The sequence below is a fragment of the Rhinatrema bivittatum genome, chromosome 11 (genome assembly GCF_901001135.1).
Source record: "Rhinatrema bivittatum chromosome 11, aRhiBiv1.1, whole genome shotgun sequence".
Lineage (NCBI taxonomy): Eukaryota > Metazoa > Chordata > Amphibia > Gymnophiona > Rhinatrematidae > Rhinatrema > Rhinatrema bivittatum.
The window spans coordinates 76,561,333-76,575,649 of NC_042625.1; the positions used below are offsets into that span (position 1 = coordinate 76,561,333).

The following is a 14,317-nucleotide window of genomic DNA, read 5'->3' on the forward strand; positions in this document are numbered from 1 at the left end:
GACTACGGCCTGGGAAATTTTGTCCTCCAATGCTTCGCCTACCGGCGTGTCCATTACATTCAGAGAGTCATCCATTTTGGAGCCAGAGGCCTTTGGTTTCTCTTTGTCCCGCATTATCACGCGCGACGCCATGCGGGACCTAGTCTCTTCCCTCCGCACAGAAAGGTAGTCCAGAGAAATATGGAGCAGTGTCGAGTAGTGGAAAAAGATAGTCGGGAGACGTGATGGCAGAGGATTTAGCTGGGGTGGCAGCTGGAGCTCAGCGGGCAGCAGCCTACCAAGCCCACCATATTACGTGATCTCCTCAGTTCTCGCTCTCTTAAAGTTGAAATTCCACTGATATTGGAATTTTTGCAGGAAGGTTTGGTTAAAGGCTTGGCCTTAAACACGCTGAAGGTGCAGGCAGCAGCTCTCGCTTGCTATAGGAGGGTGGGTCAGTGGTGGACCCTTCTCTTCCCATCCAGATGCGTCCAGGTTTTTGAAGAGAAGCATCTACATCCTTCCTTGTGGCTACTAGTGTCTCTTTGGGACCATAATCTGGTCTTGCATTTTTTGGCAGGCCCTACATTTTGGCCACTGCATGGTCTCTTTGTGGCTGCTTACCTTGAAATCAGTTTTTCTGGTAGCAATCTGTTTAGCTGCAAGCTTTTTCTTGCCATGAGCCTTTTCTATGAATAACTCTGGGGATGGTACAACTTAGGACTGTACTTTCCTTTTTGCCAAAAGTGGTTTTGGAGTTTCATTTGAATCAGTCTGTTTCCCTGCCCATGCTGAACAGGAATAGAGATGAGCATGATTATCGTCTGTTGCATGCCTAGGATTCAAGTGGCATCTGGTGTGGTACTTGAAGATTACTTGCTCTTTCAGGAAGTCTGATCAACTTTTTGTGCTCCTTCGTGGAGGTAAACAAGGAGAACGGGAGACAGGGGGGTGACTATGGCCCGTTGGGTGAAAGAAGTCATCACAGTTGCCTATATGGATGCAGATGTCCTATTACCTAGACAGGGCGCATTCCACTAGAGCTCAGGCAGTTTCGTGGACAGAGCTTTGGTTGTTGTCTCCCATTGAGATTTTGTAGGTAATGACATGGTTCTTCTTCCACACTTTCTCTAATCATTACCGCTTGGATGTTAGGACTCAGCAGGATATGGCTTTTGCATGTACGGTGTTGACGGAACCACGGGCAGCCTTCCACCTTTTTTGTGAGTAGCTTTGGTACATCCCACTGGTGTGGATTGGCCTGCCTGAGTGCAGAGGAAGGAGAAATTACTACTTATCTGATAATTACCATTCCTCTAAGGCAGTGGTTCTCAACCTTTTTCCCATCGTGACACACCTGATAGGCCACGCTCACATGTGTGACACAATTCACGACGGAAATAAAAAGTAAAGGTCCGGTAATTATTTTTATTGTTTAAAATGACAAGGAAAAGATACGTATTCTGTCTGAACAGAAACTGCATAAATAGTAAACATCCCACACCAAAACAGCACCAATTTCCAGCACTTAAACAGTAACCACCTTACCTAAGGAAAGGCAACACTGAAAATATTACACCAGGCCTTAAGACATCAATACATCTCCTATTAGGAAAACGGACCAAGTCAGGCTGCTATAGAGCCCTACACAGAAACTACACGCCAGCAGAATACCTCACCTCAGTCACATGTGCTGACCCTCACCTAACAAGGAATAAAGAGACCAAAACGCATAACTAGAAGCATGTACAAAAAAACTGAATTGGAAACTGCAACAAGCCAGAGTCTCTGTATGCAGTACAACAAAGGAAAAAAAGAAACATCACCCATCCTTATAAAACAAATCAAGAAATATAAAATCAGTAGCAGTAAAACCATACTAACAAAAAGAACAAATTATTTCGAAACAGCTGATGAATGGAATATCCAATAATTAAAAACTCACATAAAAAATTCTAGATACCAATAAAATATTTCAAAATAGCAGACACAAAGACCAAGTAATGAAAAATAAGGATACAAACATTTTTTTTCCTCTGCATACCTGGGAACTTTTGATATCCAGGTCTCCTGAGATTGTTTTGAATTAGCAGGAGGAGGGGTGGTTTGCTTGGAACTTTCTCCTCTCTCTCAGTCACATACCAGCGCTCTCTCTCACACTGGCTCTCAATTACACACCTATACACACATGCTCTCAGTCACTCACATATACACATGCTTTTTCTCTCACTTATATAGGCTCTTAATTACACATTTACACACATGCTGTCTATCTTTTCACGCTTACACACACAGGCTTTCAATCACACACATACATGCTGTCTTTTTCTCTCACACATAGACTCTCATTCACATGCTTACAAACATGCTCTCTCTCTTTCTCTCACTTTCACACAGGCTCTCAATCACATGCTCAGATGCTCCCTCACCTAAACCAGCTTTCAATCAGACACAGGCACACATGCTCTCTCTCTTACTTATACACACAGGCTCTTAATCATACATACACATGATCTCTCTTACACACAAAGGATCTCAATCATACACACACACTCTTTCACACAAACAGGTTTTCAATCACAAACTTACACATACAGGTTCCCGATCATAAACTTACATTCATGCTCTCTCTCTCTCACAGGCAGGTTCTCAATCACAGACATATTCTCTTTCACATATACAGGCTCTCAATCATTCACATACATGCTATCTCACTCACACACATACACACAGAATCTCAAACACACATGCTTGCTTGCTCATTCACTCGCTCGCTCGCCCTCCCTCCCTCCCCGGAACTAGCAGCAGCAGCAGCCTTCTCCCAACCCTAACTTCCTTCGTTTTCAGCCCTGGCGGAGCAAGGAGTCCCATCGGCCGCGGGGGTTGACGTTCTTCTTCAATTTTCTCTGAGCCGCGCTGCTCATTCCTCCGGCAGCTCCTCTCTTCTTTTCTTCGGGCCGACGCTGACCACACTCGCATGGTCTCTTCTTCCCGTGCATGCACCCGTTGCTCATCACTTCCTCTTCCGGGCGGCGGGGACGGGAAGAAGAGACCATGCCGGTGCCGCTGACTCCACCTGTTCTGCTGCGTTCTGCCTGGGCTGACAGCATTTTAAGCCCGGGCGGAGGAGGACTGGGGAGCAGCTGGGTCAGCGGGGGACCGGGAAGTGTGGCGACACACCTGCGTGTTCTTGGCGACACACTGGTGTATCGCGACACACCGGTTGAGAACCACTGCTCTAAGGAAGGCAGGCTAATCCACAACGCACTCTGGGCTGCCTATTTGCTTTTAGTTTGTTCTTTATATGCCGACGATGAAGAGTGTTATTTCTGTTCGTTCATTTGAAGGACTGTTAAGTGATATAACCAACCCCTAAGATTAGTTGATGAAAACGTTTTTGCTGAGCTCAGTATTTCCTAGTTGTTTGGAAGCATGAGTGGTTGACTGTCAATAGTCATCTTCAAGTATGATTAGTTTGTCCACATTTTAGCTTTTCTAGAGATACTGGCAGGCTGATGTCAGGGCAGGTCTATATGTCAGTGACGTCAGCGAGTCAGCTTTACTCCATCTCCATCTGTTGGTAGGAGTGCATAACCCACTTGTGTGGATTGGCCTGCCTTCCTTAGAGGAAAGGAAATTATCAGGTAAGAAGTAATTTCTCCATTCCTCATAAAACATCAAACAGTAAAATCAAGAAATATAAATCAATAATAAAACCATACTAATAAAAGAATATTTCAAAACACTTGGCAAATAGAACATCCAATAATTAAAAACTCATATAAATTTTTTTTTAAATTTTCCAAACAAAAATAAAATATTTAATACAGCAGATACATCAAATAACACTTAACAATTTAAACTAATAAGGATAAATAATTCCCCTGCTCACCATACCTGGGGACTTTTGATTTCCAGATACTTTGTTGTGAATTGGTGGAGGAGGTGGGTATGTTATTGTTCCGCACAGACTGTCATATTCACACATGCTCAAGTACAGATGCACAAACTCAATCTTACTTGCACACTCACACTTTTACACAGTCTTTTACACATGTACTCAATCACTCATACACTCCCTCTCTCACTCATTTTTCCCAGCTCCTTTGGAAGCATAAGCAGCAGAAGCCTCCTCTTTCAGCCCCCATGGATAGTGGGTTTCCTCTTTCATTGGATTGTGGGGGCAGATGCCACTCTTACACCTGACGGTGCTGCTCTGTAACTAGCTCATGCTCTTTCCAGCAGCAGCAATGGCATTTTGCTGGCCCATGAAACCCACTTCCTCTTCTAGGCCCTCACAGGCGGAAAGAAGGAGATGCCATCACCATGGAACCCCCAGAACTATGGCACTCTAAGCAGCTGTCTAGTCAGCCTAATGCTTCCACTGGCCCTGCCAGCATACCCCTGCTCCTCTATCTCTCCTTCCTCTGCCCTGTACCCTCTGACTTCCTGCTCCTCTATACCTCTTTGCTCAGCAGCATTCACTGTCCCCTCTTCCTGGTCCCCAGCTAGTAAAAAATGCCTCAGCCTAATCCAAGCCCTCCCTCTTCCTTACTGGCTGCAGCCTTTGAGCAAGCAGATGATGGAATGAAACATTTGAAGGAGGAAGTAGCAGTTTTCCAGCCTAGTGGCAGATGTAGTGGTGGTGAGAGGAGGAAGTGGCAGTTCAGTGCATATATAGCATGCATTTCTCCTGCGTTCTTGGCTTTGGCTGTGCCAGCCAATTCAGATATAATGCCAGGAACCTCTGATTGTGCCCTGCCAAAAGTTGATTGGACCATTCTTACAATAGCCTGCTCCATTCTGCTGCCTATGGTGAATGAGAAATAGTATTTTGAACTGAATGCAGAAGCTGATAGGCAGACAATGTGGACCTGAGAGAAGAGGGGTGACATGGTCATAGTGATGCTGGAGGTAGAGAAAACATTTTTAATGCTATTTTCTCTTCAGAAGAGAGTACAGTGCTACATTGTAGTGAATAGCGCAGTACATCCCCATGAGAGCATTTCAGGATAGCAAACTCTTGTCGTAAAATTTATTTATTTATTTATTTGTGCTTTTCTATACCGGCATTCACGGTTGGTCGTATCATGTCGGTTTACATAGAACAAGGGGTGAGCAATAAAATTATAACGTACAGAACTATAACCTGAGTATATACAGTACAAACTATAACAAGTGCAAAGAAAAAAGAAGTTACAATAAAACAGGGATGATTCGAACTGGGAGTAGAAGAAGATGATAGCTGTTTAACATAAGTGGTAGAACGTTGCAGTAACTATTTTTTTTTCTACAAGGACAAGCAGGATGGTAGTCCTCACACATGGGTGACATCATCAGATGGAGCCCGACATGGAAAACGTTTGTCACTGAGCATGCCTAGCATGCCACTATCCACGCGTCCACGCGGGGTCTCTCTCCAGTCTTGTCTTTTTCCACCAAGCTGAAGCCTCATGGCCGTGGAGCTCACACTTTTTCTGTGAGAATTTGTTTGTTTTTCTTTCTTCCCGCGTTTTTCTGGGTCCCTCCGCGTCTTGGGGTTTTTCCTCATCACTTGGTAAGTTTTCTGGTACCTCATGATCGATTACTGACGCCATCGACGTACGCTGCGTTCTTTTCGATAATGGTGTCACCCGGCTTTCACTGATGCCCCCAGTGCCCCCGAACCATGTCTATTACAGACCCCCATGAGGTCTGTGTCCTCTGCTTGGGGGCATTGCACGATGTCCATGGTTGTGATCTTTGTGCCCAGATGACCCCAAGGGTAATTGGGAGCGATTAAACACAATGGAAAAATTATTCAGCACTAAGAAGTCGGATCCGTCATCGGAATCTGGGACTGCCACACCACAAGGGAAGGAAGTCTGGCATAGACCCCCTTGGTATCCCTTCCACTATCGATCCTTGATCCCAAGGTAGGGGGCAGGGGACCGAGCGAGATCAGCCTCTTCTCGATCTAGGTCGGGTTCCTACCCGTCTCCGTCAGTCCCGGGGAAGGACCAAAATGGGCACCGAGAGAATTCGAGGAAACACCGACACCGCTCATCCTCTTCGAAGTCAGACCACTGGAAGGCATCAACTGTGTCGGTGCCTCCCCCGAAGCAGTCTTGTGCGGAAGAGGTGCTACCCTCCGGTCCTCCCGAGGACCGATGCCGGGGGAAGGTTCGGTTCCTTCCCTTGTCTCCGTGGTCGATCTGATTCTGCTGCCTCCCCCTCCTCAAGCTGTTCTATCCATGGCAGCTTTTGAGAAGGAGCTGGAGAGGTGCCTGCGGTTGGCAGTCAGCTGGGCCCTGCAGGGCATCAAGCTTTCCGGTTCCTCCGGTACCACTTCTGCCACAAGAGCCGACTCCATTGGTGCTTGTGCCTCTCTTGGAGCGGCTGGACATGCTGCTCGGTGTCTTACCGACGCGGCCAGCTCCGATACCTCGAACCCCTTCGCAGTCAAGGGTGACATCTCTGCTGCCGCCACCAGTCCCCATCCCAGTGACCGACTCCTTGGATGCCACTGATGCCTCCGGCGCTCCCGAGGCCGATGGATCTGTCGGTTTCCACGCGACCCGGGATCCCATCGGTGCCATCGTTTTCATCTTTGGTTCCACCGGTGCCCCCGCGGCTCTCTGGCTCAAGGTCCAGGGCGCAAATTGGACCTCCACCCCCTCGTATCTTCGGACGGTCAAAGCGAGGGGGAAGCCCCCTATGATCCTTGGGAAGGGGAGGCATCGTATTCCTCCACTGAAGAATTGGAGGACTTGCCCTCGGAACCCTCTCCACTGGAGGAGAGGCGGAAATCCCCTCCAGAGGATCTTTCTTTTGCTGGTTTTGTTAGGGTCATGGCAGAGTCGGTGCCTTTCCAGCTATTGACAGAGCAGGATTCTCGTCACAAGATGTTGGAGATCCTGCAATTTGTTGATGCTCCTAAAGAAGTGGTGGCTGTTCCAGTTCATGACATCTTTAAAGAGCTAGTCATCCAACTCTGGGAACACTCTATTTCCATTCCTCCTGTGAACCGGAAGACGGGGCAGTCTATCTGGTTCAGCTCACCACAGGGTTTGAGCGCCGTCAACTGCCTCACCAATCAGTGGTGGTGGAATCGGCCTTAAAGAAGACAAAAAGACTTTGGACTCATGCCTCGGGCCTCCACCCCCCCCCCCCCCCCCCCCCGGTCAGGAAGCACTGAGCTCTGGACACTCTCGGACGCTGGGTATTTCAGGGCTCTATGTTGGCAGCTAGAATTGCTTGCTATATATGGGGCAGAACTCCAGAAACCTCTGGAAACAAGCCCAGGAGTTGGGAGAACGCCTCCGCAACAGTTTCAGGAGGACTTCCGGAAAATAGTTCGAGGGTCTGGACTGTGATAAACCTGAAGTCTGCTTAGTGTACGACGTGTTTTAAACAGCTATGAGAGTTGCTGTAGCAGGTGTTGGGGCTCGTCACAAGGCTTGGCTATGCGCTTCCGACCTGCGCCCCGAAATGCAGGACCATCTGGCAGACCTGCCCTGTACATTGGAGAACCTGTTCGGGGACAAGATTAAAGAGGCGGTTGCCGAGCTCAAGGATTATCATGAAACCCTTCAGCAGTTGTCAGCTACTACTTTGGACACTCAGCCCTCCAGCAAAAAGCCTCCTAGGCAATATCTTTTACGGCCCTTTTACCAGCCACGTAAAAAGTACCCACTGGCCTCTAGGTCGAGACCTCAGCGGGCACCGGCAAGACCGAGGGCATGGCAACCTCATATGCCCCACCCAACTCTGTCCCCTGGCGGCCAGGGGGTTTGAGCTAGCCAACCCTACCCCAGGGTGCCGACTTTCCACTGGGGGGTCGCCTACAGCTATTTGCAGAACGATGGACGTCAGTTATCTTGGACCACTGGGTCCTGTCCATCGTGAGGCAGGAGTACAGATTGCATTTCAATGACTTCCACCCCATTCCCCCGCGTCCCCAGTGGGGAGGCATAGAGAATCAGCAGATACTCCGAGTAGAGCTCTCCGCCCTCTTAATTGCTCGAGCGGTCAAACCAGTCCCATCAGGCCAATGAGGGGACAGGGTCTACTCCAGGTATTTCCTGATTCCCAAGAAAACTGGTGGCCTTCGCCCCATTCTGGACCTGAGGGCATTAAACCGGTTTCTTGTCAGAGAAAAGTTCAAGATGGTCTCAATGGGAACTTTGATCCCACGCCTCAAAGCTGGGGACTGGCTCTGCTCCCTCGATCTCAAAGATGCATATGCCCAAATTCCCATTTCTCCAGTGGATCAGAGGTATCTACAGTTTCTGGTAGAGGAAGAGCACTACAAGTATCGCATACTGCCTTTCGGCCTCGTGTCGGCACCTAGCGTCTTCACCAAGTGCCTGGCGGTGGTGGGGGCCTATCTTCTGAGGCATGTCTTCCCTTACCTCGACAATTGGCTTATAAAGAGTGACTCCAGGCAGGAAGTGCTGCACGCCGTACAATCCACTATATGTGCCTTGGAAAATCTTGGATTCCTGATCAACTATCCAAAATCACATCTTCGGCCATACCTGCAACTAGACTTCATCAGGGCCAGACTGGACACTGCCCAGAAGAAGGCCTGTTTGCCTCAAGGCAGGGCAGAGGCCCTTGCTGCCCTTGCTCAGGTAGTCTCCGGGTGCCCCTATGTCTCTGTGCACCAGTTTCTGAAGCTTCTGGGACACATGGCAGTGACGGTGCATGTCACTCTGTTTGCTCGGCTTCACATGCGCAGAGCGCAGTGGACATTACATTACCAGTGGTGCACTTTGGCACCTGTTCTGTGCTGCCTATGTTGGGAGCAGCCTGTAGCTACATAATCACCCATGTGAGAGGACTACCATCCTGCTTGTCCTTGGAGAAAGCAGAGTTGCTTACTTGTAACAGATGTTCTCCAAGGACAGCAGGATGTTAGTCCTTACGAAACCTGCCCGCCACCCCACAGAGTTGGGTTTCTTTCGGTTTGTTATTTTATTTTTCGCGAACTTCATGTTATAAGACTGGAGTGGGACCCCGCATGGATGCTTGGATAGTGGCATGCTTGGTGTGTTTGTCAAAGTTTCTAGAAACTTTGACAAAAGTTTTCTGTGCCTGGCTCCATCTGATGATGTCACCCATGTATGAGGACTAACATCCTGCTGTCCTTGGAGAACACCTGTTACAGGTAAGCAACTGTGCTATCTTTGTGCATAAGTTAGCTGAAAATATGCGCATAAATTACTCCAATTTTCAAAGCAGACTTACGGCGTAAGTTTGCTTTTAAAATTATCTTTGGAAAACTATGCTCACACCTTCTATTTGAAGCTTGTAGTTTTGCTGAGAATTTATGTGCATGTTTTTTAAAATAAAAAAGTATGCATATAAGTCCCAACCCTGCCCAGACTCCACCCCCTGGAAAGCCTCTCCCCTATGTGCATAAAAATACATGCATACAATGTGTATGTGCATAATTTTAAATGCATTTTGATTGCACAATTTTCTAAAGGGCCATTTCTGTGGGTAAAGGAGTCTGAAATGCTTTCATGGGGATGCATAGTGCTATACACTCAATGTAGCTTTATATACTCTCTTCTTAAATAGCATTAAAAATGTTTTCTCTACTTCCAGCATCATTATAACCATGTTACTCCTCTTGACTCTGTGTTGTCTCCCTATCAGCTTCTGCATTCATTTCAAACTACTACTTCTCATCCCAAGTTCCTTTTAAAATTACCCTCCCTATGCTCATCTATTTTACTCAGAATTACATTAATTTGAGCTTGAGGAAAGTTTTTAGTCCCATTGTCTCCTTTTTTGAATTTTCATCACTTTCCCCACAGCAAAGTTACTGGTGGATCCTCAGATTGGACTGAATGTAAAGAGAATTTCACATGCAAGAACTGCAGCCAGCCTTTTTGCACAGAGAAAGGACTGAACAGTCACTTATGCTTTCACAAAGAGCAGTGGTATTCACCATCAGAGAGGAGAGAGCAGCAGGTAAAGAGAGACAGCAGTCCTGCAGGGAACATGACTAGGGAATTACTGTCAGCAGTGCATAGTACCATGTATTGCCAGGGGAAGCGTCAGGTTTAAATGCCAGCAGTGATCAGTACCACTTACTACCAAAGAAAAGTGCTTAGGTTACTGCCGGCAGTGCTCAGTACCATATGTTACTAAGAGAAAGAGCCAGGGTTATTGCCAGCAGGGTTGAACATCATGTACTACTGGGGAAAATCAGACTTCCTTTTCATCCAGCCAGACCAGTCCAGACGCATGGGTTATGCAGCAGACATAGGCAGAGACTACCAGGTTTGCTGACAATATCTTTTTTCCTCTTTATCCAGTCAGATCAGTCCAGCTGAATTGGTTATGTCCACTAACTAGCAAATAGATACAGAGATCAACAGGTTCGCTGATGTCACCCCTTATAGGCACCTGTGCTAACTTCAGCCTGCTAGTATTCTCTGTTTCCAGCAGGTGATAAGCAAGCATCGTATGCTGTGGACTGCGGCCTGGTAGGCTGAAAAGGAATATTGATGGAGGCTCCTGAGGTGAACAGTTGACTCTCCCTCAGTTGAATGGGATCCATGGTCATTTAAAAAAAAGAAGAAACTTTTGGGAGGAATCCTGCTCCTAAGGAGAAAGTCTTGTGTTCCCTCCTTCAATTGAGTGAGACAGAGTTAGAGATCTCTACTAAATCCCATTTCCCCCTCTCTTGCTGTTTTTCCTGGCTCTTCCCTTCAGTTTCTTGTTCCATTGCTTTAAATTGGAACTGTTTGCCAGGAATAAAGTAAAAACAAAAAACAAATCCAGGGAGCTTCCAGCAGCCGCAGAGCATTGTCAGTGGTGGATATTTTGGCCTTCAGCTTGCTATTTGGGGGAAGAGCCTAGGTGAATTGCTGGTACAAAGTTTTCAGTTTACTGCAGAGTGCAGAAAGTGTGCTATGCTTTGTGAGTTTTGTAACCTAAGAAAGATACTAGTGGGGGTAGGGGGAGGAGAACAGAATGCATTGCAGTGAGTGCAATAGGGTTAGAGGGGAGCTCTGGAGCGGCAAATTAGCAGCAGCAGATCATAAGAATCGTCTGTGGTACCTGATGACTGGAGGGTTGCCAATGTAATGCCATTTATTTTTTTACTTTTTATTTAGCACTCAAGGAAGAGACACAAAAATTACATATCTCAAATAGTATGTATTTGAACAATACAAATAGGAAAAACAAATTACACATTGTGCAGTATTATGTTTTCTTTCTTTGAGCTAATAATGATAAAGGGTGAGAGCACATATAAATGCAAAATCATGAGAAGCAGGATAATGCAACTTGCATAGATCAAAAAGAAGGGGTGGCTACCATTTTCTACTCGTTAGTTTCCTAGCCCTCCCCGATCCCGGTAGCTCCAAGTAATACTAGTTTTTAAAAAGGGATCATGAGGTGATCCAGGAAACTACATACCAGTGAGTCTGACTTCTGTGCCAGGAAAATGGTGGAAACTATCATAAAGAACAAAATTGCTGAACATATAGGTAAGTATAGTTTAATGGGACAAAGACACATGGATTTGGCCAAGGGAAGTTTTACCTTACCAATCTACATTTTTTTTCAGAGCACAAATAAACATGTGGATAAAGGTGAGCCAGTTGATATAGTGTATCTGGATTTCCAGAAAACATTTGACAAAGTCCCTCATGAAAAACTTCTTAGGAAATTAAAAAGTCTTGGGATGGGGGCAATGGTCTATTGTGGATTTATTGCAAATTGGTTAAAAGATAGTAAACAGAGAGTAGGGCTAAATGGAGAATGGTAGAGTGCCCAAGGGATCTGTTCTGGGACCACTGCTTTTTAATATATTCATAATTGACCTGGAAATGGGAACAACGAGTGAGGTGATCAAGTGTACTGATGACTCAAAATTATTCACAGTTGTTAAATCACAAGAGGAGTGTGAGAAATTGCAAGAGGACCTTGCAAAACTTGAAGACTAGACATGCAAATGGCAAATGAAATAAAACAGAATATTATAATGTCTATCGCTCCATTGTGCGACCTCATATTAAGTATTGTGTGCAGTTTTGGTATCCGCATTTCAAAAAAGATATAACAGAATTAGAAAAGTTACAGAAAAAAGATATAACAGAATTAAAAAAGATACAGAGAAAGGCAACCAAAATGATGAAAGGGATGGAATGATTCCCTTATGAGGAAAAGCTAGAAGTTAGGACTCTTCAGCTTGGAGAAGAGATGGCTGAGAGAAAATATGATAAATCTCTATAAAATAATGAATGGAGTAAAATGAGCAAATGCTTATCAGTTGTTGCAGTTGGGTAACTGTTGCAGTTGGGTACTGCTGTGGAATAGTGGACCCTTGGGCCGACCTACCACGAGAGGCGGGGTAGGCCGGGAGGCGGAGCCAAGGCTCAAAGTGTTCACCAGGTGATTGCCCGGAAACCAGGAACCCCCCAGGAGGAGCCCGTAGGGTCCTGGCTCCTTGGGACTTAGGTACCAGAGAGAGTCCAGTAACAGAGAACCAGGAAGTCCAATGGTAATTGAGTCTAGCACAAGATCTTCACCCTGGGTACCCACAACCCCGGGTACCCAGAACCCCCCAGTAGGGTTCGGGCACCTTGGGACTTGGGTACTAGAGAGAGAGTCCAGCAACAGAGAACCAGGAAGTCCAAAGATGATTGAGTCTCTAAGTGAGCAGATGTGAGTAGGAGCAAGTAGAAACCTGGAGCGGGGTCCGCAGCCAGCAGGTGAAGGCAAGGCTGAAGGCTGAAGCAGGAACAGAGACGAGCCGGGATCAAAGGCAGGCGGCAACAGAGCGTGGTCAGGGACGAACCGGGGTCGAGGCAGGCAGCAGGCAGAGCGTAGTCAGGGACGAACCGGGTCGAGGCAGGCAGAGCGTAGTCAGGGACGAACCGGGGTCGAGGCAGGAAGCAGGCAGAGCGTAGTCAGGGACGAACCGGGGTCGAGGCAGGCAGAGCGTAGTCAGGAACTCCAAGGTCAGCGGCAGGAACTCAGCAAGATGAAGCGCAACTCAGAACTACAAGATTGTAGTGAACCTCGTTGCAAGGCGATGATGGAACGTCCGGATGCCGGTTATATCTGTCTCAGAGCGTGACGTCATCAGCGCAGGCGGAGCTTGACTTCCGGGTTCTGGGCGCTGAAAGTGGCCGTACTCGCGCGCGTGCGCGAGGCCGCGGTGAGAGAGACAGGCAAATGGCGGATGCCACATGGAACTGAGCGCGTCCTTGGGTCCTGGAGACCGCGGAGTGCGGCGTCCCCAGACGCGGAGGTAGGCGCTGGTCACGGGGAAGAGAGGGGAAGCGGTGCAGACCGCAACAATCAGTTTACTTTTTCAAAGAGTACAGAGACTAGGGGACACAGGTTACTAGGTGTTACATTTAAAATTAATCAGAGAAATTATGTTTTTACTCAGTGCATAATTAATAGGAATATGCATTCGTTACATCCGTTTCGGCGGGTACACATGTACCTCGACTTTCTAGTGCATGCAGGAAACAGAGAGTATGCATGTATTTTTAATAATGAGATACACATATACTATCTGTTTTCCCACATGTACTAGAAAGTTGGCGAGGTATGTGGATAGCCACTGAAACAGATGTAATAAATGCATAACCCTAATAATTAAGCTTTGGAAATCATTGCCAGAGGATGTGCTGAAAGCTATTAGTGTTGAATTTAAAAAAAGGTTTTGACAAGTTCCTGGAGGAAAAGTCCATAAACTATTATTGAGATAGAGTTGCAGAAATCCACTTCTTATCCCTGGGATAAGCAGCATGAATCTGTCTGCCCCTTAGTATCCTGCCAGATATTTGTGACCTGGATTGGCCACTGTTGGAAACAGGATACTGGGCTTGATGGAACTTTGATTTGACTCAGTATGGCAAATCTTATGTTCTTATGAGAAACAGTCACATATTTTATTTTCCTGACGGAGCCTAGGAGTTAACAGGAGCTCTGGTGGCCATTTTAAAACTACAGATCGGTGTGAAGGAGTTTGGGCTTCCCTCCCTAAGCCCCGAAAGGCAGGTGAGGGATATCATAGTGGTTTCACAATTGGCTGCATCAGCTCCTGATATAATACAGGCTTCCTCTTAGTTTGATATTTTCTCCTAGCCCTGGGCTACATCTCAAAGGAGTTTTTCAAGGGGTTACAGGTCTTTGTATGAAACAGGGAGCATGAACAGTGCCTTTTTTCAGATCTTTCATTATGTTTGGCTCCTGTGGGTGCCAAGGTGAAAAAGAGACATAGGTCAGAAAAAAAGAACAGAGGAGGAGTTTTAGCCCTTGGAGGATTCCCTTGAGGATTTTAATAAATTGCCACATGGGAATAGTAAGGAGGAAC

The 14,317-nt window shown here is 46.6% G+C and overlaps 1 protein-coding gene across 1 annotated transcript in view; it reads left to right on the forward strand.

Annotated features, from left to right (window-relative positions):
* ZNF541 (zinc finger protein 541) overlaps positions 1 to 14,317 on the forward strand; it is a 123,262-nt gene that overhangs the window by 43,811 nt on the left and 65,134 nt on the right. The window contains exon 6 of the mRNA XM_029619078.1: positions 9,786 to 9,942. Within this exon, the coding sequence (XP_029474938.1) occupies positions 9,786 to 9,942 (157 nt within the window). The remainder of the gene's footprint in view (positions 1 to 9,785; positions 9,943 to 14,317) is intronic.